This window comes from Apis laboriosa, unplaced genomic scaffold (genome assembly GCF_014066325.1).
Source record: "Apis laboriosa isolate Shangri-la unplaced genomic scaffold, ASM1406632v1 scaffold26_cov146, whole genome shotgun sequence".
In the NCBI taxonomy this organism is placed as follows: Eukaryota; Metazoa; Arthropoda; class Insecta; order Hymenoptera; family Apidae; genus Apis; species Apis laboriosa.
In genome coordinates, this window is record NW_025222592.1 from 3,056,863 (window position 1) to 3,083,906 (window position 27,044).

The window sequence follows — 27,044 nt, forward strand, 5'->3', positions numbered from 1 at the left end:
TGAAATTAATTATTAATTATAATGTTCAAAGAAATAAAATTATTTAAAGATCTTGCTAAAAATTTTAAAAATAATAAAATAAGGAACGAAAGTGACAAATACATAATACTTTTTACACGGTATAATTTTACATTTTCCAAAAAATGAAATATAAAGGATAAAAGCTTTAAGAAACGATTGAGAAAAATTCGAAAAGGGACAGAGATGAAAATTTCGAGCAACTTTCCTCGAAGAAGAGTACTCCTCCTCGAAGGAAGGATTTTGAGGAAAGGATGTAAAAAATTCCAACTGTAGAGACTGATAAATATTTACAGATATTTACACGATTTATCGAAGCAGTGAAATATGGATGATGAAGCTTCAAGACTATAAAAAATTTCTAAAAGGTGCGATGAAAAATTTTCAATCTTCGCGCGTGACACTTAATATTTCTAAAAACTTGAGGGAAAAACTTGAGGAATAGAGAAGAATGGTGAAAAAAAAAAATTTTTTTTCAAAGAGGTACAGTAAATAATGATAAATATTTTTAGATGCTTTTGTGATGACGTTCATGACGTAGGATTGGTCAATGTAAAACCCTTACCTTGAGGAACCTTTCACGAAGAATGTCCTCCGGGAATACTCCCCTCTTCGCAGCTTCCACAGGAATGCCTTTAATAGCAGCCATCACCAGAGGATCTTCTTTCGCTAAGGAAAACAAAAAGAAGAAAGCTATTAACGAATTTTCCAGGATAATGTCTCTCTCTTCTTTATTTTTTTTTGTCAAAAAAATTGTTCTCGATGATTGAAATTTAAAATTATTTATTCTATATATATTTTTAATTTACTCTGTATATTTTTACTCTATATATTTTTCTGTTTTTTTTTTTTTTTTTTTTTTTTGCCAAAAGTAAACAGCGATTAGTCGATGTAATTAAAATTATATCCTTTTTTATTCCTTTAAAAGTTAAAAGTTCGTTAATTAATATTAATTAAAAATTTGAAATTCTTCATTTCCTTTTTTTTTTCTGTCTCGATTATCAGTATATTTTTTCAGAGAATATATTTTTATATTGTATAGTAATCAGGATATGTGCATCATTATTAACTTGATGAATGAAATTTCGTAAAAAGGTTGGACAAAAATGTTCCCGTTAAAAACTATCAATTTGAATTTCAAAATTTTTTAATCCCACCTTCAATTTCGAAGATTCAAACTCCACAATTTATATTCTATTAAAAAATAAAAACCTACCCTTCGTGCTAAATATTAAAGGTCACTACTTTCCAAACTAAACTTTACCATTTACAATGAAAAAAGAGTATCTTACTATTAAAATCCGAACGAAACCGTATTCCTCTACCCTTCTCAAAACTAAACTGGATAAATTAATCAGATTTAAAAGATTAGAGAATTTAAAAAAAAAGAAATTAAATTATTATTTTAATTATATCAATTTCCAAATAGTGAATTAATTAATCGGTCGAATTAAAAATTTCAATCGATTAATAACCCCCTCTTTTTCTGAATGTTTACCCTAAAATGGTCGAGATTAAAAGGATATTGGCGAATTAAGCCGGTTTATTCGTGTAATTAACAGAAACGGGGGAAGGGAGGGAAGGGGAGAAAGAGGGGAGGGATTAACCGTTGAAAGAGAGCGATATTATCGTCGTTATTTAACGAGAGCGAAATTCCCAGTGGAAAATTGATTAACATCGAGTTAACGCAATCCTCTATATCCCCTCCATAACCTACTCCTCCCCCCCCCCCACCACTCCTTTTTCAACAAATCGCATTACACACCAGATGCCGTTACTTCGGTGGAAATACATTACTTTGCAATTTTGTTGAAAATTCTCCTCGGCCCGGAAACTCGGTGATAAATGGGCCGAGTGGTGAAGTTCGAGCCTCACCTTTTCCGAGGACCGTGCCTAAAATTTATTCGTTCGGTTGGGATACGTGTCCTGTAATATCGGCGCTGCGGTGAACTTGTGTCTCTCCTTCCATTCCGCTACGCGATATATTGCGATCATATAGAAAGAAGTAAGTAACTGTTATATTTAATGTTTTGTATTATATATTATAAATATATAATGCTGATTGAATTTTTCTTTCTTTCTTTCTTTTTTTTTTTTAATATGTGTTTATAACACATTGATTTTTGCCATTAAAATATTTAAATGAGATTAGATCTTTTCTAGATATATTTCGTTTTGGTTTTGGTAAGTAGTTGAATTTGCAGCAATTGCCTCCCAAGAAAAATTTAAGACAATTTTATACTATATTAAATTAATCTTCTTTTTATCTTTTACCAGACAGGAAAAAAAATATAAAAATAATAATGTTAATAATAATAATTGTATATTAGATTAAATTAACTGTTAATAGTAATTTATTTTATTCTAATTGGTTTAGAGATTTTTTTATAAATACTTTATCGAATAATTGTATAATTAAAACAAATTGGTTCTTCAAAAATTGCAAAATTTTGAAATTCACTAATAAAAAAAAAAAGTCACGTATAAAAAATTATATATCAAAATAAATTTTTAAAATCTCTCGATAATTTATAACACAATATTACCTTTCAATAATTTTGAACCAATTTCAAACCATTCTACTTTATCGACAATTCGATTTAACCGAACGAGCAGATTTTTCCATAAGCCAGTCAGCTATTTAATTTGGTTAATGAATTTTCGCGACATTACCATCCGGACGAATATTCATTGGATTTCGAGAACAAGTAGTAATTGTATTTACGCGTTTTATTTCAAAGATTAAAAATAAAAAAAAAAAAAAGATGAAGAAAAAATAAAGAAAAAATATCTCTATTACAAATCTATTGGATCCATGCTTTAAAAAAAAAAAGAGAGAGAGAAAAAGAAAGAAATGAGAGAGGATATTAAAAAATAGAAATCAAAATAAAAGAAAATAAGAACAAAATTGGGATAAGTTTCGAGGCTGAAATTCAATTTTATCGTCTCGAATGTTAAAATAATATCTCTAAGGATAATAATTGCTGGTTAATTGTCGACGATAACAGCGTGGAAATGGCGAGATCAGAGGTTTCGGACGATTTCATGGTAATTTTAACGCGTTATTATTTCACGTGGACGTTTAATCATTGCATAAATCTTCGTGGGCTGCGTTCGAATGTCTGGTAATACATTCGTGACAAATTTACGACTCGTGAGACTGTCAAATTTGGAAATTTTGTGGGTAATTTCGAAAAATACGCGTTCATTGGATATTTTATTGTAATTTTGATTTACGAACGTTTAAAATATCATAATTCTTGGAATAATTATTGGTTAGTTAAATAAATTTTTTTTTCACTAATTTTAATATGCGGTTCTATTTTAATAATTTTCTAAATGAAATTGATTATTAGTTAAAAATACATAATACACATAATATAATCGAGAAATTAGTACGGAGAAATTAATTTTCATTAATGACTAATCATTGTTCATTTATCATTTAAACTCATTAGAATTAATAATTAAATGCATTATCGAAGAGCCTCATTGAAAGAGGAAAATTAACTACGATATTAAATTGACAATAAAGAATCTTCAGTGGTATAATCATGTATAAATTTCTGTTTTCCAAATTACAAATTGTCCATTGAATAATAAGTTATAAAATAAAATAAAATAAAAAAATAAATAAATAAAATGAAAGGAATACAATTTTTAATCCAGCATTGCCATCAGAATCAATTTACTAAAGTGCACGTGCAAATAAAATCCGTCAAAATTTCTGCACAATTTATTCCCAATAATCCTCAACAATTCATCACAAACTCCATCTCAATCCATCCTTTCTAACTTTTCAGTGAAATAACCTCGATTAAAATTTCCAATTAAGAAAAAAAAAAAAAATAAATAAATAAAATAACAAAATAAGATAAAATATTAAAATTTCAGTCTTCCCTGATATATCAGAGAGTAAAGTTCAATTATTATTTTTATGATAGAAAAATATCATTTATAAAATCTGTGCAACTCTTTTCTATTATTATAGATATAATTTCAAATATAATTTGGAAAAGTTAAAAATTATACGTTTGAAATATATTAAAAAATAAATTATATTAAATTTTACAAAATTCTACCAATTTAATTCTATAATTTATAATTATAAATACAACTTATTATTTAATTGACAAATTCTCTTTTGTCACATTTTTTGCATCTTTTTTTTTACAAAAAAAAAAAATTCTCATTTAATATCTTTTTATTTACTCTCTAAGTTCCCAATATCAATAATTTTCTCCAAGCTAAAACTAATAATCATATCCATATCCAACAAATATTATCAATTGTAAAATATTGTATTAAACCAACTACAATAATTAAAAAAATTCTTTTATACACCATTATAATATTAATTAATCTCTAAAATAATCTCTATTATAATGCAATATCTAAACGATTCTAATTTTTTCCTCTTAAAAACAAAAAAAAAACATTAAATACAGAATGATAAATGATCCATCCAATGCCTTTCGCAATTAACCGATCACGAGGTCGCATAATTAATGCGACCAACACGTGGACACGAGCCGAGCAAAGCGTTTATGCTGCGTTTCAACCCTCGATTAAGTCGTAAATCTTCCACCCCTTTTCCACCCTTCAGGACGCGAAATTAAAAAGATACGATTTTTCAAACCGTTTCAAACAGGACGATAAAATATAGAAAAATATAATCGTCGTACAAGTGGAAATATTAATGCGACCCTTGGTCGAAGGGGTTGTTTCTTCGAACGTGTTCTGTTTTGTTAAGAAGGAAAGAATTATCGAAAAGGAATGAACGAGACTTGCATTGCTGTTGTTTCGTCCAATTTATGGATATTAATTGTTTTCTGTTTTAGAAAAGAAAGGATTGAACGAGTAATATACAAGTAACATGAATGTTTTTGCATACTAATTTTGAAGTGAAAATATGTACAGCATTGTATGAATAATTCTTTTCTTCTTTTTCTTTTTTTTAATGGAAGATCTCTTTGAGAGGGTGAAATCAACCCTTAAAGTTTCAGCTTTATCCTTCTTCTTTCATATTTTATCTGAAAATATTTTTTACAATATGATGCTGTCCTAAAATTTTATATTTCACTCTATCTTTGAGAGTTGATTTTTTTATAATATTGCACATAGAAGGAAAAGGATTATAATATCCATTATATGTTACAAAATTTCATTGAAAGATTACGTGGAATTCAAAGAAAATTCTTTAAGTCTAGAAAAATAAATAAATAAAAGGCAAAATAATTTGAAGTTAATTAACAACTGAAAATAAGGATAAACATTTCAGAAAATACTTCAGGTCAATTAAATAACTTAAATAAAAAAGATTTAATAAAATAGTTTCAAATAACTTGATTAATGAACGAATATAAGAACAATACAATTTATTATTAAATGTAATGAATTCGTAACTTGATCCAATATTTTTGTAATCAATTGTCGAGTATAAATAGAATTACAATCTCTTATGTATAAGAATAATTACCATTTAAATTGATAATACCTTAATTACTCCAATTATCTGTTTCACCATTTTAATTCCGGTTTAACAAGAATGCAAAAGGATAATAATATTCGTTGGAATTCGATAATCTGAGTTAAAGCAACGATGTTGTACGTATTATTATGCATCGGTTAATGATAATACACGAGAAATCGCGTGCCAGATTCGTGTGTAAAATATTTTCTCTATTTTGTTTTGTAACGATAAGTTAGAAATTAAAGCAATTCAACGAAAAATCGAAATATCAAATTTCTTTTTCTTTTCTCCTTCCTAACATTATCCTACGAATAATTTTTCATCAATTTTACAATTAAATTTTTAATTAATTAAATTCTTAATTACAATTAAAACAATTCAACGAAAAATCGAAATATCAAATTTCTTTTCTTTTCTCCTTCCTAACATTATCCTACGAATAATTTTTCAATTTTGTACTACCCTTTCCTTTCCTTTGATTTTCATTCAAATCTGAACAAATTTTTTTATCCAATAAAATTAATTTATTATCTATGGTAATTTCCTCAATGTATCATATTAAAATTATTATTTGAAAAATTACAAAATATCGATCATAAAATGCTAGTAATCATTATTTCACAAATTGAATTTAAATTGAATACACTTACGTGCTGCCTTGCAGACGGCCTTGATCTCCGATTCCAAGGGCCTCACAATTTTCTCTATAGGTGCGCCTGGTGGCCCTGATTTAATAGCACGCGCCAAAGCTGTGCAAGCTGACCAAAGAATCTGAGCGTTCGTTGCATCCTTTTCTTCCTCCATGCGAGCTGGAACCGATATAAGGAAGGAACAGTTTAAAAAAAGAAAATAACGAATAAAAAAAAAAAAAAAAAATCGTCGACTTTTATTGGCACACGAGCGTGAAAACTCGATCGATAAGTGTTCATCAAAGTTTCCTTTTTTCGCTGGAACAATTTCCATCTCGAGTAAAAATAATGATATACGAATAAATGCATAACGATGGCAATAATTGGATAAATTTTCTTAAAACGAAGATTCTATTTCCGAGAAGATCGGTTTTATATATAAATTCGTCCAAGTATGATTCACAATGTAATTCAATTTATTTGTGAGATATATAATATCTTTCTATCGTTTAACGATCTATCTTCGAAATTTCATTCAAGAATTTTTCCTTTTGAAAAGAAATGCACTACACGGAGTAAAATAGATTCTCGTCTAAAAGCGTTCGACTTCTCGCTCATCCATTTCTTATCCATGGTTCTTCCAAAGGAAAGATCAGAGGATCGTTAAATAATGGAGTCTCAAAGAAGCCTCGCCAAAGATTTCGACCAAAGTGAGACACGCATCGAATATGGAAGAAACATCGAAAAGAGTTTATGGATATATATATACATATATATAGATATATATATCGTTTAAAGAGGCCGGAAATTTTAGCTGGAAAGCGACTGATTCGATGTGCCTTTTAACGGGCGTCGAGCTTTTTAGTCGACAGCTTTTCAAACGTAATATCCTCTGAAGTATAATGTCTTCCGAAGTTGCGCGACAAGAGACTACGTCGAGATGTCGCGACGAGTATGTAAAATGAAGATTTTTGGGGTGATAAGAGGCAAACATGGACGTCGTCGTGAGTGGCGCTGCCAAGTGGCGATCGAGCGAGTGAATGAAGTACATTTTTGGCGATAAGTAATTTTGAACAGTTTGAAATAATATTTTTGAAAAATATATAAATAATAGGGGGAAGATAGGATAGATAAAAAATAATAAAGATTTCAATATTACATCTGTTTTAATTGAATATTGATCGAGTTGATTAATATATATAAACTTTCTATTTTTCTTTCTATTTTTTTCTCTTTTGCCAAGATAACCGTGAAACAAACTATTTCTGCTCCAAATACTGACTAGCTTCTATTCTCGTACAAAAAAAAAAAAAAAATTGCTTGTTATATTGCTCACAAAATAAAATAAAATATCATCGAATCATTTTTATAAAATACATTTTCTGACAAATCTAAATTATACCTGTCTATCATATTACCTCAATCACTTGAAAATCTAATAAAAATAAGATAAAATATTAAAAGAAAAAAATATCTGTTTATATAATAATTGAATCACAATTAAATCATTTTACACATTAGCTTGAAATCGTGCCATCATTTTGTGGAGGAGGAGAATAGGATTTCGATGATAGAGAGCAACGTAACATCATCCTCAGCCGGTGCTACTGACGGCGCAGCCGACGTTAGTGGAAAAATAAGGAAACGTTTGGCCCATAAATCAAGAAAAGGGTATAAAGCAGGAATCGAAGCGAAATAAATAACGGGGCAAGTTCGTCTCTCGATACAATAACTCGATTCTCGTAACCTTCGGGGATATAATCCAAACTTTGAGCTTCGAAAACTGGATGGAAATCGTTTCGTTATAGATCCTCTTGCGCGATTTGCTCGAAGAGTTTGACGATCGGTTTTATGGGAAAATGAAGTGGGAAGAGGAAACGCGTTAAAGTCTTAAAAATGGAAGAATTTTTTTGTAAATATTCGACGAATTTTTGATCAAAATATTTTAAAGAGTTTTTTTTTTTTTTCTATAATGAATAGTTTGGAATATTTGTTTATGGTATTTTAAAGTAAATTTGATGAATTATAAAAATTTGTAAAAATTATGTTTCATGGATTTTTGACAGAACATTTGTAAAATATTTTCGAAAAATTTTAATCGTTTAAAATAATAAATAAAATTTTCTTGTAACAGATCAAAGAAAAGAAGTTAAGATTAAATATTTTTCTTTTAACCTAGTTTTACCGAAATTTATCATTTCGGCTATAGGGGAGAAGAAGAAAATGGAACGCGTATAAAATATCAAATAGATTGGTCAATCAAGACTGTTTGACCGAGATCATGAATAATTAATTTAACCCTCTCGTTGCTGGTTTAATTACTTCAGTGATTAAAGCTTCGCTTATGAAACTCGATAGTTGGACATTCGATAGCCAGAATCAATTTTTAATTCGTATGATAGAATCGACTTTTAATTGAAAATTTTATCTTCGTTCCCTGCGTATCATATATCGTCGTCCATTAATAACAAAAATAATTAAACTATCCTAGCCTATTTCGATTGACGGTGTAAAAAGTATTTCATTATACGTGTATTTCATTATATATCAAATTTTGAATCGAATGAAGATTAAAAATTTTTAAACTGGAAGGATAAGATGAAAAAAAAAATAATCCAAAACTTCTCAATAATAATGTAAAATAAATAAATTCTAAATATTAAAAAAAGATATCTAATTGAAAAACTTTTAAAATTTAAAACATTTATATAAAAAAAAAGAATCCAAAACAACTTTTCTTTTTACCTTCCAAAAAAATCCAATGATCGATCCCTCTCTCCCTTCGAATTGAATTTCTCGAGCACAAGGTCACGATCGACCGCGAAAAGATCGATGAATCTCTCTCTCTCTCTTTCAATCGTGATTCGATCGCCTGAATATCGCGTCTCGAAAAGATGGCATGGTTGTCGAAAGGGGGAGGTTGAAGGCATTTCGCGTTTGGAAACGGGGTTACTTCGAAGTTATTCGAAGATTGACGCGTATAATAAATCAACCTGGTACAAGAGCACTTGATCCAGATAGATCTCGTTTTTCTTCGTGGCCGACATTAACGATAGGCTTGACCGGTAAAACAGCTTGCACGATTGGTCGATTTTGCAGTTCATCGAATCAGAGGTATGGAATTTCGAAGTTTCTGATTAAAATTCGGGAGAATAAATATTCTTTTGATGTTTTTCCTTTTTTTTTTTCCTTGTTGGAAAATTAAGAGGATAAATATACGGTTGACAATTCGTCGATTTATAATCGTATAATTTGAAATTAATCTCGTGATCGAATAATATCAATGATCACTGACAAGATAGATCTTTTTCATTTAATTTTTTTACAAATTAAACAAATTCTCATTGACGATTTCGTCTCTTCGCTTCGATTGTAACGATTAAATTCATCGATCGATTACATAGATTGCCTATTTATCGACGGATAATAAAGATAAAAAAATTTTAACCGATTTTAATCGGATTTTAATTGGAATCCGTATCGATACTTTACACGAGTTCACGGCGATTGTTTGTGCGAACTTTTTAAACGTTGGTCAGAGAATGAAGCGTGTTTCGCGCGATTGTTTCGCGATGTGTCCCCAGGGGATTCACGGATGATCGAAAAATTGCACGGGGTAAATTAAATTAGACGGCCGAATTTCACAGGTCGCTACCCTCCATCTCGAATGCACACTACGAAATCGCGCCAATCGTGTACAAATTGTTTTTCGAAAATGACACACACTACGAAATCTCTCGTTGATTGTTCAACTCGTTCCTTTTTTTAAAGTAAAATTTGAAACTTTGGAATTACGAAAATTGGAAATTTTGAAGATTCTGAAAATCAAATTAATTTTGAATTACAAGTAAGGATAATTTTGTCAAGCAAATTAAAGTTCCAGAGTTCTGCGTTGTCGATTTTTTTTAATGTCATATTTTAATCTAAAAAATATATTTATAAATGTAAGAACAAAATAATGTATTATATGTATAAACAAACAAAATAAAAAATAAAAATGATTAAATCTATTAATATATGAAAATTTTCTTCTAAAATAATTATCCAATTTTGTATAACACAATAACATAAATCATTCTATTTTCTTCGAGCAATTAAATATTTTTTAAAAAATTAAATGATACTCCATAAACCATCTTCCAACTTCTTTATATGAAAATTTTCTTCTAAAATAATTATCTAATTTTCTTTTAAAATAATTTTGTATAACACAATAACATAAATCATTCTATTTTCTTCGAGCAATTAAACATTTGTCAAAAAATAAATAAATAAATAAATGAATACTTTATAATGATCAAAAGATTAATAATACTTCATAAACCACCTTCCAACTGTTTTTCCTTCTTTGAATGCTCGAGTGAAATATTTCTCTCTCTCTCTTTTTTTATTACCACCATGAACCAACCCTTATCGTTTTCATTTCTATCAACTGCGACTCCCCTAGTCTGCTCGTTCCACGATATCTCTCGTCGACGCGTTACATCTTTTATTATCCCAACGAAATTAAACGTATTCTTTCCACCCAGAAAGAAACTTAGTGATCCGTTTAAGGTCGCTCTTTTACTACTTGATCTTGCTTTTATTATAGAGACTGTTCCGTAGACAGTTACGGGACAATTGAGTGAAATTTCATTCGAGTGAATCACGCGAATACACACCGTGATTCGAAATATATATACATATATAAAACATTTGTCATTTTTCAAATAATCGTTCAGCCGAAACGAGAGCTCTCGTTCGCAAAAACAAATCAAAAATTCGTGAGAAAATATATCGTCCGTCAAACATGTACAAACATCGTATAAAATCGGGAAGAAGGGGGCGGAGAACTCGGTCGTAACCCGATTATGATAAAAAGATGGCTGCCCTCCCCTAAACAAGAATCACCGGCTGGAACGATTTTTGAATCTGTTTTCTCTGGATATGTCGCCGCTGGGCGCTGGTTATTCCTCCCGCCCGAGCGAGCACGAGCCCATTCGAGTGGAACAGCCAAACGAAAAACCACCAGCCTTCGAGAGCCGTTCCGTAAAAAGGGCGAGATTACGTAATTATGCGGATGTTATCAGGGATTTGGAACGATTCGAGATGCCATCCCGCCTCGAAAGCAATTCGAAACATTCTCTTTCGAACTCTTCTGTCCTCGGATTAACCTAATTCTTCCTCATTTTCGAAAGTTTGCTCCAACGTCATCCATCGATTTCCTAGTTTCAAGGATGCTAAATTGAGAAATTGGGTGACGCGCGAGTGAGACAAAAACAAAATGAAAATGTTCTAAGGTTCTACACCCCCATTCAAAAATTTCTATTTGGCTATCGTTTCGAAACTCTTATACTTTTCTATTCTTACAATTAAGAGAGCAGGTAAGAGGATTCTTTCTTTTATAAATAGCTTGCTCGTGTTGATGTATTTCGTATTTCTTGAAATTTTATGCTTTGTATGGATGCATTGAAAGGGGTGGAAAATTTTGTTGGCGACAGGAGAGCAAGGAACAAGTCTTTTTACGTGAATTAATATCGCGGTTTCGGATCGAAAGTAATCGAAAGTACGAGTAAATTCTATTATGACGTATTCCAAATGTGATTTTGGAAAATCGTCAGAGATTTAGGATCAAGAAGAATAGCAAATATCAAATATGAGATTAGGAAAACTGTCAAAGTGTCATGTTTTTTTATTATTAATTTTATTATTATTACCTGAAAATATAATAAATTTTAAACTTTAAAACTTGTAGAATTTTTCTGAAAAGAAAAAAAAAATTACCCTCAAATTGAATATTCATCTTTGTACAATTTCTGTCACTCTTCTTTATTTTCTTTAACCAAGAAGTAAGTACTTCATTTTCATAATAATTTCTAATCTTTGTCACATTTAAATTATTTCCTTACTATTACATTTAAATTAATTCTTCTTACTATTATTACTATGTTCTCTATTGATATAACTGCATTTACTCGACTGCAACACCTCGTCGTCCATCAACGAGACACGATCGTTTCAAGGGTAAAAGCCTGTCGTTGCAGTGTTCATTGTTTATGAGGGTGGTGCGCGTTAGAAACCGTAGTCAAATCGACGAGGGATTACCCCTGCGGACGCTTCACACGCCTCGAAGCTTTTCTGAATTTCGACAGGTGGATGCTCGAGTCGGATGCCCCTCGATACGTGCTTCGCACAATATTTCCATAATTCCACCTCTTTCCACCCTATTCATCGTTCGAAATGTTTCGATCCTTTCGCCAGTTACAGCCAAGAATCTCGAGCATCTTTGATATTCGGTCCCTTATCGCGCAATTCATACCTTTCCGTCTTCCAATTTAGTCGTACCATCTTTCTTTCAGTCTTTCCACCTTTGTTACTTTTCCCTTTTTACTACCCCCTGTTTGTCGGGTTATTTTCCACCCATCAAGCTTCTGTCATGCTTTACCCCCATTTCGGTATTGCTGCCCTTATAGAATAGCTTTGGGAGAGATTCTATTCGTTCTATTTTCTTTTTTTTTTGTTTTTTGTTTTTTGCTTCATCTTTATATCCTCCCCTCGTTTTTCACGTCACTTTCTGCTCTGCTATAATTCTTTATAATTTTTTTGGTTTTCTTTTCATACTCGAGATATTATTATTCTTTCTTTTATCTCTATTATATTTCTATCCGTATATCTTGATCTTCCTTCTTGATCTTCTTTAATTCCGTTTAATCGTCTCTCTTCTCTCTTTTCGGGATTGTAAATGTTTTTCTTAATCACTTTCGAGCCCCTTAGTTTCAAGTTCTTTTTTATTTGAATATTATTTGAGTTAATGTTTTGAATATTTTCTTTATTCGTTTTTATTTTTCCTTATTATTATTTTCTTTTGGTTTTAGAGAAATATGAAAACGATGTGATCATTCTTTCGAATTTTAATTAAATCCTTTTGAATTCCATAAAATTATAAGGAAGAGAAAAAAATTATTTGAACTAAAATTCATAAATTGAAATTAACGAAAAAACAAGAAACGAAATTTTACTTTAAAAAAAATTATCGACCGAACGTAACCCCTTATAATAACTTAATCTTCCAAACGTCTTCAAATTCTTCCTCCTCTCCTTTCCCACTTTATCTCCTCAGCGTACCAATATTTCCTTCTAACAATTTTTATCCCCCTTTCACCATCCCTACATTCCATCCCCGTTCCCATTCCACCCTCTCTCCTAACCGCGTGACCTTGTTTCACAACGAAACGAGCGAAGCAACAAAAGAACAGAATCCGAGCCGACCGAATCGATTTCCCGTCGATATGAACGAGCATTGCTCTTTTTTTTCTCGAGGGTAGACGAAAAAATGGCAAATTCTAACGAGCGCGTTAAAATCAATCCCAAAAAACATCGCACGATCCAAAAGTCCGGATATAAAATTTCCACGGCGCGAAACGCCTCGAATCTAAAGTGCTTTACAATGCCAAGTATTGGTTATCGTGATTTTTCGACCGATATAAAATATTGTATCGACGAAGAAGATGTTTGAAGATGTTTGAAGATGTTTGAAGATGTTTGATGGGGTGTAAACTCGGTTAACTGTTGCACTTTTCGCTTAAATATCGAGGAATTATCCTCGCCAATTCAATGGATTTTCTGTTTTGAAATCGAAATTGATTATTATGGATGTTTGAAGATGTTTGTTGAAGTGGAAAATGAATACGTATAATGATATACGATTAATTAATAATTTGTTATCACTTTTTTTGCAGTTTTCAATTACAAATATGGAGATTTTGAAACATATGTGGTTTTAGAAACCTAATCCTTTTCACATCATGATTAAAGTTCATTCCAAAATGGGAATACGTGAATATGTGTATACGCTTTAAAAATTGTGACATATGCGATGACATAACACGATAATGTTTGAGCTAATATGATACAGTAATACCGACTAAGAAATCCAATATCCAATGATGAAAGTATACAAATATACTAAAATACATATACTCGATAATCAAGCTTAAACAAAATATAAAATTCTTATTTTTTTCTTATAAGCAACTCTTTTCTTTTCCACCGGATCGAAATATTGATTAATGTATGTAATGTTGTACAATAACACCATATCACAATTAATAACATACAATTTTTCATGAATCCTGTTAAATTCCTTCCATAAATCAATTTATCAATAATTTATTAATTTTAATTTAAAAAAACGACGAAGGGGGAAGTCATAAAAATGCAATATACGCCCCTAAATTATATCAAAATGGTGGGAAAAGTTCGAACGCACCGGCCGGATAATTAATTATCGGGTTAAATACGATTCATCGCGGCTCGCTTTATCGTCGTGGGCGTTAATTAATCGTAACGAGAATGACAATAACCCGGGTGTGGGGGTATTGATAATGGTACATCGTAATAAATCTCTCGCATATTTTTTCTTCTTTTTCTTTTTCTACTTTATCATATATATATATTCCAAGTGTTATTTCAAGAGATGGCTCGTTGAACTAGGTATCGTTAGGAGGTTGCCAACTTCTTGCTGGTCAGTTTAATCACCCCTTTAATCGAGCGACGTTTACGAGTCGTTGATTCGTGCTTCAACGAGCCCTTTGAACTGCTCCATGCTTTTTGTGAACATTCACGGAATGGAGCTTTTGTTCTAACGATGTCTACGCTTGTTTATGATGTCTGCGATTGTTTGCGGCGATGTTTTTATGATGTTTGGAACGTGGTGATTTGTGAACGTGGATTGATCAAGGGAAAAACGAAGATTTGAAAATGGAAATTGTGAATAATTTTTTAGAAAATTGGATTTAATTGGATGGTTTAAGTATTCTTTAAGTAGTTTAAATATTCTTTTTTTTTAATATGATGATATAATATAGAATATATAAGAATTTTGAAGAATAATATTTTCAAAATTCTAATAGGCCTGGATATTTCGTAGTATTTTGTAATATGTATGTATCATAATGTAATGTTACAAAGTTTTTTCGAGACTTTACTATATTATTGTATTATCTTAAAAGAATTAAGAAATTTCAATAATTTTATAATAAAATTTTTATTAAGTACATATGATAAAAAAGAAATTAGTGAGATAATTAATACCAATTAAGAAACGTTTTCGTATTTTTGAATTAAATATCTCGTCACGAAATATCGTTCAACGATATAATTTTCTATATTTACACTCGAAAGATTTTTTTGAAAAAATTCATGTAATATAACGATTTAACTTTTTCACGATCTCTTTGAAGAAGACGCGAGATATTTATCATCCAACTAACGAAATATCATCAAATTATCTCAATTAAATAGAAAGGAATGATCAAATTTGTCTTCGTTCAAACAGAAAATACGAAAAATAAAAAATTGAAATTAAAAAAAATTAGTTAGAAATTATTCATAAATTAACTTTTTATAAATTCTTCGTCACGATTAACAAACAAAACCTCAAAAATCATTTCTCAAAATTTCGTTCGACTAAAAATTAAATTTATCTTTGTATTGTTACTAAAAAAATATTATTTAGAAAAAAATTTTTAAAAACGTTTCAAATGCAAATAAATCTAATCATTATTATGGATGTTTGAAGATGTTTGTTGAAGTGGAAAATGAATACGTATAATGGTATACGACTAATTAATAATTTGTTATCACTTTTTTTGCAATTTTCAATTGCAAATATGGAGATTTTGAAAAATATATGGTTTTAGAAATCCTTTTTACATCGTACGAAAATTCGAAAACATTCTCGTACCATGCGAAACGAAAAGAAAAATCATAGCCATTATACTGGATTTCGAATCCGCAAACCTTTTTTAAAAAGTTTCGAAAAAATGAGCTGCGGTTTTCGGAAGGTGTTAGAGGAAGGGAGAGGGGCGCGTGCATTGGGCGCTAATTGACAAACCGAATAACGCCGGTAATTTCTGGACACGGTTCACGCTTAATTACTCGAGTGATTAATCGCAGCCACGAGGGTGGAAACAGGGATGAAAGGAATCGCTATCTCTCTCTCGGAGGATTCGAATTTTTTTTTTTTTTTTATATTATTCCAGATTTATCAGCAGCAGAAAACAAGCCGAAAATTGAAAAATATTCATTCATTTATTTGTTAATTTGGAATTGTCTGATTTTACTTTTAGTGAATTCTATTTTGTTGAAACGAAAAGAAATTAACATATAGAATAATTGCACGATTGAGACGTCAGTCAGAGGATGCAAGGGAAAATGATATTTATTTCTCATAATATGATATCTGAGTGAATAAAAGTGCGAGGAATATATGCAAAATTGAATTGAATTATTAATAACGAAATTCGGTTTTTTAACATCAATAATTTTGTAGCTCAGAAGATAAAAAAATATTTTTTTAAATCGATTTCCGTTTTTTGTATAATAGAATTGTTCATCTTGTCTTCTTCAATGTGTTCCCAACAGTTGTAAAATAATAATACGTACTGGAGAGGGAATCTTTGAAGAATCTCATCTTGGTATACCAAGAGCACTTTTTATGAATATGAAATATTTTCTTCCATCTTTCAAATTTATGAAAATGCGATACGAGCTTGTAAATTTTCAAAAAAGGGTAAGAAAATTTAACCATGGGATGTTTCTCTTTATTTCTGGTAGAATATTCATTTTACAAAATAAACAATATAAGTTGTACATTCTGTTTAAAAAAAAAACTTGGACATTTGTAATAAAGAATATCTTTCATCTATTTTAGATAAAATGTTTTGTTTTTGTGCTTTGGTCAATGGTAAATATAATCTTTCCGAAATTTCGTAATAAATTTCCAAAATATTTTAGTCTTTAAATAAAATATTATTGTCTGCAGAAGAATTATTAATGTAATTTCTTTTTTTTTTAACCTTCTAAATTTTATTGTCAAAACTTTTTATAAAATATTAAACGATATTTATTTTAAAAATGATCATTTTTCATCCGCTCCAATTTTTAAATATAATAATGAAAGTATTGTACAATACTTTATATCAATATCGTTTTATCACAAAATTATAAGATATTTCAAGATTTAATTAATTTATCACGAATCATAATATTTTTGAAAAACTGTATCTATCATAATACAATTCTTGCGTGCACGAAATTTACATAATTCCAAAATTATCATATAAATAAAGTATTTCTATTTTCAATACGGCGAAGGGAAAAAAAAATTGCTCAAAATTTCTCAATATCCTGAAAATTTCCAAAATCAGAATTCTAAAGGACACGTGTACATATAGAATAGCTTTCACGTTCAATTAGATTGTTTGAAGCATCAGGGATGTGGAAGCCTTGTTAACGGATATAATGAATGAAATTAATTATTATATATTAGTATGTACAATCTGTGTACGGCTGCACTATGCTTCGAACGTCATCGTGTGCACGTAACACGTGTCTCGTTGCATTTTGCTAAAACATGGTGAACGAGATAAACGAAAATAAAAAAAAAAAAAATTGTATACACGATTGATCACATAATTTCCACAAATTAATATGATAAATTCAATTTATCATTTTACGATCAATCATATCGTTAATTTTCGTATTGAATTTTCGTGCTTTCCGAATTTCCGATTTTAAATATCGAATTCATTATCTCGACTTTTCTCGTGATTTTCTCAATATTCTTGAATGAAAATTAATAATAAATCGGCAATACACGAACAAAATTATTATAGTAACATCTATTGAACTATTATTATTAAATTATAATTCGTTTAATTTAAAAAAATAATCTAAATTACTTCTTCTTATATTTTTAAATTAAATTTATTAAAATTATTCTTTTGAATATCTCTTACATCATACTTTTAATTTCCCTTCAATTTTCAAAAATTGGAACACAAAGGTGAGAAAGAATTTTCTGCTAAATTATAAATATTAAATCAATCAAAAATAATAAAATAAATGTAAATAAAAAATACACACCAACAATTAATTGTTGGAATTATCATACCAAAATTTTTCTTTTGAACCTCTCTTAAATCATACTTCTAATTTTCCTTCAATTTTCAAAAATTGGAACACAAAGAAGAATGAGAAAGAATTTTTTACTGAATTATAAATATTACTTAAATCAATCAAAAATAATAAAATAAATGTAAATAAAAAATACACACCGACAATTGATTGTTGGAATTATCATATCAAAATTTTTTTTTGAACCTCTCTTAAATCATATTTCTAATTTTCCTTCAATTTTCAAAAATTAGAACATAAAGGTGAGAAAGAATTTTTTACTGAATTATAAATATTAAATCAATCAAAAATAATAAAATAAATGTAAATAAAAAATACACACCGACAATTGATTGTTGGAATTATCATACCAAAATTTTTCTTTTGAATCTTTCTTAAATCATACTTTTAATTTCCCTTCAATTTTCAAAAATTGGAACACAAAGGTGAGAAAGAATTTTCTGCTAAATTATAAATATTAAATCAATCAAGGATGGAAAATAAATGTAAATAAAAAATATACAGCAACAATTGATTGTTGGAATTATCATACCAAAATTTTTCTTTTGAACTTTCTTTTGAAAATTCTTTCTTCTAATTTCCCTTCAATTTTCATACTTCTAATTTCCCTTCAATTTTCAAAAATTGGAAAAGTGAGAACAAAGGTGAGAAAGAATTTTTTACTGAATTATAAATATTACTTAAATCAATCAAGAATGGAAAATAAATGTAAATAAAAAATACACACCGATTGATTGTTGGAATTATTATTAAAGGTCCCAAAAAAGAAACGATCGTTCAATCTTCGATTATACAACACACAGAGAGGGAGAGGCACGAAAACATTTTTGCAAGCAATAAACGTCAGCCCCGGCACCGGACAAAAAGGCAGAACGACAATCTCCTCGCCGATATGGGCCAATCAATTTCGCCTCGTCCCTCGTGCTTTTTGATTTTCCATCGTTCCCAACCGGATGGGCCATTATCCTCCTCGGCGCGGATTTATCCAAGCGGCGGCTGTAAAAATTCCTCCCCTCCGTTTCCACGATCCTCCTCCACCATCGTTACGAATCGACGATGAAAAAGAGGAAAAGTGTCGAGGTGTTCGACGAATAAAGTACGTGTATAAGTACGTGCGTAAAAGTGAAAGATTTAGAAATATAAATTTTCTTTTTGGGTGGATAAAAAATCATACGAAGATTCCATGAAATTATTATTATACGAAAGACGAAACGAAATTTTACAAAATTCAATGCAAATTAATACTTTTTCTTTTAAATATATAACGTGTACTAAAAATCGTATGATTTAAAAAATTATAAAATACATTATACATAAATATGAAGCAATTTGCAACAAAAAGTATATCCAAATAAAATGAAGTCTATGTGCAATTACACATGACTATAAAAAAAATTAAAAGAATTAAATTTTCACTGCATTTAAAAGACAGAAATGATGCATATTTAATATTTCGGTTAAAAATATTCTCGATCAACTATTTGTTTTGCAAAACATTCTCCAGATAAATAATAGCTTCTTCCTTTCATTTGCAAGACAAGACATCTTCAACTTTCTTCACTCGCTCTGCTTTGGAAAACATTTAAGCTTCTCTCGCTCTTCTTCTTTTTTTTTTAATTCAATTTCAAAGTTGCTATACCAAAAAAAGGGAAAGGAATGATTTAAAGAGTAAGGGGATGGTACAGAGGCTAAAGATTAATCGGGATGGGTTCGAAGAGAGCCGCAAACCAATCGAGCCTTCTTTATTCCGGGATGGTAAAGATAATCTGTCACCGCAAAATGGACGATTCGTTCGTAGCACGAAGATATATGACTCGAGATAACCTCTTTTGGGTTAAAAGGAGAACGAATGGTGCGCCATAAAAATTGTATCGTTCTTCTTCTCCTTTAAGGAATCGTATTTGTTCTTCCTTTTCTTCTTATTCTTTTTTTTTTTTTTGAAAATTTAAAGGGATTGGAATTCTTTGTTCCTTTGTTTTGGAAATATTGGGGTTTTTGAAAATGATTCAGAATACAGAACAATTCAATGGATTGATTAAAATGAGAAGAATTTCTATTTTAACACGGAATTTTTTTTTTTCATTTTCATTACAAATCGATTATTTTTAAATAATTGATTCTCAAAAAATCTTATTTCTAGTTCAAGAGAAAAGAAATCATAAAATTCACGCAAAAATAAATCCACGTATCACATATATACCATACCTACGATTAATGTATAGAAGATAAAACAAAGATACAGTTTAAAGTTTTCTCTTGTATTAAGGAACGCGTATGTACCAATAATAAAGAATAGAAACGAGAGGTTTACTTCGATGATCACAAGGATCAATAAAATATTCATCGAAGAATAGGTTAGCAACATGTACTTAACTCTAATGTGGAAAGCTTAAATTTCAAAGGAAAACTAGGAGGATCGTGGATCATATTCGTGGAAAATATACGAAAGAGCACCGCAATGCACATCTGCATACCGCACCTGTGTTCATTGCGAATCCATATTCAAAATTCAAAAGAATTCTCATTGGCCTGTTCACGCCTGTATTTGCATATTGTATCGACACGATAAGAAGTACAAATTGTTTAATAGAGTGAGATAAACTAAACTATTCTACATCTCTTAAGAAATCTTTACATCGATTTATTAGATTAAAAGTTTTAATTTTTCGAAATTATTTAAATTGTTATTTAAATTAAATAAAAAAGAATAATGATAGTATAAAAATAAAATGCTCGAATCTTGTAAGAGTTATTCTCTATTAAATCGATCCTAGAAAATTTAACGACCTGCCAATTTCGTCAAAATTTTCACTGCTTTTATGTGCGAAGATAAAAGGATTTAGAAAATTGAATTTATAACGCGAAAAATTCTATATCCTCTGGAAAATATAATTTTATTCCCCATAAATAATTAAGAAAAATTAAATTTCAATAAATAATTGGAATTCTTCCGGAAGAATCGAACAAGATATGATCTAACCGAACCTAATCTCAAATTGGCTGAAAAAAAAAAAAAACGATTTCGATCCAATTTCAAGAGATATTTAAACATTGCCAATCCCCAGAAGAGAGAAAAGGCACAAGTTATAATTGCGCCACATGATGCATACGTTAGCATGGTCGACGAGCTTGTAAAACCGCAGTACTCCTCTTCCTCGACCTGTCTCCATCTCTTCATCATCCTCCAACTGTCCAGGGAACTATCAAGCGCTCACTCTGTGCCGAAACTAGCCCGGAAACACCGCCATTATACCGGTACCGCGGATTTATTGCCGTTGTTTTTGTCGTTCTGCATGCTCGGTACAGCGGCTCATTTGGAAACTTCGTTCTACCATTTGAATATGCTCTCTGTCGCTCTTTTTTCTTTTTTTTTTTTTTTTCGTGTCTTTGAAACGATGATATTGAATTGATAGAAAGTTTGAGCCAAGTTTGAATTAACTTTTTTTGCGTTAATACATTATATGGATTATAGGGATTTTCTAGGGATTTTTATAGGGACTTTTGAGAATGGAAGAAAGATAAAAATGTTTGAGTTTTCTTCCATTCAAGTATCGATGCCATTTTGAATTTCGTCACTATACAATATTTTTAATACGATATTTAATTATAATTTTCATTAACTGTTGTTTTTATTATATTTTATTACATTTTTCTCGCGCATTAGAGACCATTTTTAAATTTAAATTCGCCGCCACGCAGTCAGTGATTAATTTCGTTAATGAGTCTCGAGAGGGCAGTTGTGTACCTTTTTTTCTCTCTCTCTCTTTTTTTCTTTGTTTCGTAAGCCTTTTCTATCCATTAAAAAAAAAGTGTACGTGCGTGCGATATGAAATGCATTGTGAAAAGTGCAATTATTATTTCATAAGATTTTCGTAAAAATTAAAAAGAGTTTTGATACAAAAAAAAAAAAGAAAAAAGTTGAAACGAGTTTTTCTTGAATATCCAACGAGATACGAAGGCAAAGCGTGACCTATTTAGAAAATATTGTAAATTTTCCTCATTAAAGTTTTTCTCGCTAAAAATTTGAGTCTCAAGGTCACTCTAAGATGCTGGATATCTTACGATATTGGATGATGTTCACTATAAATATATAAGTAGAACTCAAAGACCTAGATTCTAAACGAGTTATATCCATCTATCGAAAATTTTATTCCATCGTTTTCAACTTCATAAAATCGAGATCTTATTCTTTTTCCAGAAAGAAGAAAGTCTTTAATAAATAAACTTCTTGTTTACATAGTTTGCATTTCATCATTGTCGAGCATTTTATCTCTTCTTTGTATTTTATTATTAAGAAAAAGAAAGCTCTTAAAAAAAGAAGAACGCAGAAATATGAAAAAAAAAAAAGAGTAGAGATATAAACAAGATATCGAGTATTTTACAACACTCTTAATGCAGTTTCTCTCTCAGAAATTATTGGACATCATTGTCCAATTTAATCTTAACTCGAAAAAAAAAAAAAAAATAAAAATAAAAAAGACTCGTAATTTAGCTTAATATTTATATTATATTGTAACTTTTTTTATTTCGAAACTTTCTAGATCAAGAAACGACAAAAAAGAGTTCTCATCTTCCTTGTTCTAACTTTCTTCTTTAAAGATTTTTCACACAAAAAGAGATCCACTTTTCCGTTATACGTTTCTTTTTAGAAAGCTACATCATATCTGTTCGAGAAGTAATTCTCGATAAAACGGCAATATTCTTTCGCAATAAATACCCATGTAAATATGAAAGGATTTCAACGAAGGAGAAAAATATCTTCTCCACTGTTCGTAAAAAGGTGGCAAATTTTTATGGCAATTTCATACGAGAAATCATTTCATAACCATTCATACATTTTTAAGAGACCTTGCGTCCTTAAAAAGAACCTTAAAAAGAAACAATTTAACAGTTTCTGAAAAATTTATCTGTCAAGTTGAATTATCATTTTATAATACGAAAAAATATATGTGTGTGTAACATTCATTTACCCAATAAAAGGAAAAAGAGATTTACGAAAAGATAAAAATTGAAAGTCCTGAAAAAAAATTCTATTCTATCTGATTATGCAGATTTCTTCTCTTTAAATGATGTTTCCACTTTTTGTAGTATTTGTGCAACTTTAAATATCCTTTTATCACAGAGCATAATATGAAATCTTTTTTTAAGAAACGTGAATTACTATTACGTGAAAATTTCATTTTGAAGAATTTTTTTCAATATTTTAATAACAAATGTATATAAAAAATATATATAAATGTATAATAAAAAATTATCCTTTTTTTAATATAATGATATAATGAATAGTAAAACATAAACATCAGTGATTTTAAACTAAAGAATAGAACTTTGGAAAACAAATATAAAAATTCAAAAATTAATTTTTACCACTATTTACTATTAAAAAATTAAAAATATATTTTAATATTCGTTACCCAAAAATTCAAATATTCTATTTTATCCAATATCGTTATCCGCTAAATTAAAAAATTAAAAATATTCCGTCAACAATTCCTCAAGGTTCAATATTAAAATTTCCATCCACTTGAAATTCACCCTCTCGAGACTATGCGTCTTCGATATACATTAAAACGACGACAGAATGTTCCAAGATAAACAGAAGAGGTCTCTGAGTTGAAGAATGCCGCGGATATCCTATGTTATATTCGTTAATCGAACATTAATCTTCGAAGACACACCACCCCGGAAGTGTATTAAACTCGTGAATTAATCCCGTTTAAATTCGATTCGCAATAAAGCAAGGGGAAGGTTTTAAATCGTTTCTCGAGATGAAACATTTATCAAAAATTAATATAAGCATTTATCAAAAGTTAACATTAAAAGTTATTTATAAAAAGTTAACAAAAAAAATTTAAATTCGCATTTCGTTAAATAAACTCGATATTTCTTAAAAATGAATAGATAGATTTTATATTAATTTCAATTGGTAATTTAAAAAAATCGTTTTTATTCCATAATTTTGATATTTTTTATAAAAAAAAAGAAAAAAATCAATAATTTCATTTTTCAGAGGTTATTGAAATTATGCTGTTTATAATGCAATGGAAAAAAAATCACAATTCTTATTCAATATTCCTTGCAAAAAAAAAAATAATATTTAAATAAATAAGAAATTTTATCTTACATTAATTTCAATGAATCAACCCTCGCAAGAAACAAATTCAAATTTTTACTAAAAAATTATTATTTCACATATAATTTTAATTCAACCTTTCTAAATCTTACAAGAAATAAAGAATCTCCTAATAACATCCCAGTTCAGTGATTTTTCAAAAGCGATTAAAATCTGTTGTTTACAGATACAATTAATTAAAAAAAAAAAAAATCACAATTCTTCTTCAATATCCACCAACTTTGATCTTTCCTTCGAATAAGGAAGAAAAAAGGAAAAAATACATCCTTTATTAATTTCAACGAACCTCCACCACCAACCTCCACCACCAATCCTCCGCCAGCGATCAGAAGCTATTAAAATCACGTTGCTCTGATTCCGTGGAATTCCACAGGCACAGAGGGGCGATTTTAAACGATGGAAACGTTTAAAGTAGCGACAGGTACGAAAAAAAATATTATTATATCGTTTCCAATACGAAGATGGGCCCACGATACCGGAATATTAATGGGGGTGGTTTCTCCTCCGTTCGATCACGTAAAGGAAACGTGTGCTCTGTTCCTTTCTATCAGAAAAGTTATAGTGGCAATAAGTAAAATAAGATTTTCCTCCGAGACTGTCCTTTTTTTTAGATGATTTAACTTCGTTAACGTTTAGGTTTACTTTGCTCTCTTTCTGACAATATGTGCACGTTCTTTTGTGAGAATGATTCGAATGAAATGATTAATTTGATAATTTGGAATAAAAGTGAAATTAAGATAAACAGGAAAGTTGTTTGAAATTTATATTTCTTTGTTATATAATTAAGATTGTATAGAAGGATATTTTGTTTAAGGTTAGGATGAAATGATCGAAATATTTCTATGGATTAGAATAAAATTAAATTCGAAATTAAATTTTTAAAAGATTGGTAAAATTTGATTTATCGATGAAATAAAGAGAGAATTTCGAATACCTATCATCTCTATAAAAAATATTTATAACGTTTAAGATATGCCTTAATATTTCATAAAAAAAAAAAAAAGACTGATGAATAAATTAAGAAAGTTATATTAAGAGTAATATAATATAATTGATTATTTAAAATGTCTCGTTTCAAAAATTATACTCTTCGACAAATAAAAAGAAGAAATGATATTAATATCATTATTCAACAAAAAGGACCTGTAATTCGCTTTTTAATTCAAAAGTTTCAAGGGAAATTCAACCACAGTCTCCTGAGTAATTTCTTTATTCTATTATGCAAACTGTCAAATCCCAAAGGATCGAATTATAATCACGCGTTGAATTCATTTAATTAAAAAAAAGTTACTTCTTGCTTTAAGATTTTTTACTAGCTACAACGAATAATCAATTTTATTTCATTACCCTGTTGCATCATCTTAACATGCAAATATTCAAAGTACAATACTCCATAATGTTTGAACAATAAGTTCCATTTTTTTTTAATTGTATTCATAAAAATTCGATTTTGCACAAGCCATTTAATAATAAGTAATTAATAAGACTTAATTCATAAGCCAATTACGCATTTTAAACAACAATGATTTCATTAAATCTTATTGTATGAACATAAATTTCTATAAATTAAATAATTAAATACAATTAAAAAAAATAGACGATTTGATTATAAGAATTATTTCAGATTCGTGAAAAAGTTTTATTTTAACTTATTTATATCCATTCCAAATAATGAAAATATCACGTTGCGCGGAGAAGACAAAGGAGAAAGGGTCAACGTGGGATCAGACATCTCTGGGAGGCGACAATACTTAAGATCTGCCTTTTTGCTCGTGTAATTAAGCAACCAGATAATAGAACGCGACAAAGACGTTGCCAGAAACTTACGTTTGGTTCTTTAGTTGCCCACAGGCCAAACAAAATGAACGAGCAAGGGAAATTAAAAGCTGGATTATGCGTATAACTTTGAAATATGTTGTAACTTTTACTGAATGTTTGAAACGTTTTATGGAATTATATAAGTATTATTATGAAATAATATTATTATATTTTGATTAATTGGTTCTCTTTCTTTCTAGATTTATTTAAGAAGATAAAGTGATTGTAGAATTTTTACATTGGGAACTTAGATGTATATAAATTCAAATGATGTAATAAAAGTGTGTTATCTTTTATATATTATACATCTAAGTATATTTTTATAATTCTATAATTATTGATCTTTAGACCTTTAGAATGTTGCAAATCCTTTCATTATTCAATTTCAAAAAAGACAAAGAGAAAGAGAGAGATTTTCATCATTTTTGAATTTTAAGATTGCTGTAAGCTTTCTGAATCTTTTTAATCTTATGTGGATTTTATGAGCTTTATGGCTTATACATATATAGATATAATATGATATTTTAAGAATTTTGAAAATTTGATAATTTTGTATGTTTTACTATTCAAATTTGAACAATTTTTGCCAAATTCTAACAAATATATTCTTATTTGATGAAAAGACATAGACTTGTTTAAAAAGATAATCTTTTCCATTATTAAATAATTGAATTTTTGAATATGTATTTCAAGAATATGTTCAAGAATATATATTTACATTGATTCTTATGAATTTTTAAATTAAAAGATCACTTGATGATAACTTTAAAAGAAAGTTGAAAACTTCTTATAAGAAGCTTGTTAAAAAAAGAATTTGGTTTGAAGATTGCTACTTCGTAAAATAAAAACTAACTCATTTAAAATTCTAATATTCTCCTTTATGAAAAATGTAATTTTCATAGATTAGAATATTGATATTATACATTTTTTCGTTCCTTGTTAAATTTAAAAATTAAATATCCTATATTAACATCCTATATTGGCAAATTTTTATCATTATTCTTATATATTTTAT

The 27,044-nt window shown here is 29.0% G+C and overlaps 1 protein-coding gene across 6 annotated transcripts in view; it reads right to left on the reverse strand.

Moving 5' to 3' along the window:
- The window catches only part of LOC122713779 (MICOS complex subunit Mic60), a 56,097-nt gene that overhangs the window by 14,137 nt on the left and 14,916 nt on the right, over nucleotides 1-27,044 (reverse strand). For all 6 annotated transcript variants that reach the window (XM_043934543.1, XM_043934544.1, XM_043934540.1 and 3 more), the window contains 2 exons: nucleotides 6,142-6,300; nucleotides 584-687 (listed from right to left, as the gene is read on the reverse strand). In XM_043934543.1, coding sequence (XP_043790478.1) covers nucleotides 584-687; nucleotides 6,142-6,300 — 263 coding nt within the window. The remainder of the gene's footprint in view (nucleotides 1-583; nucleotides 688-6,141; nucleotides 6,301-27,044) is intronic.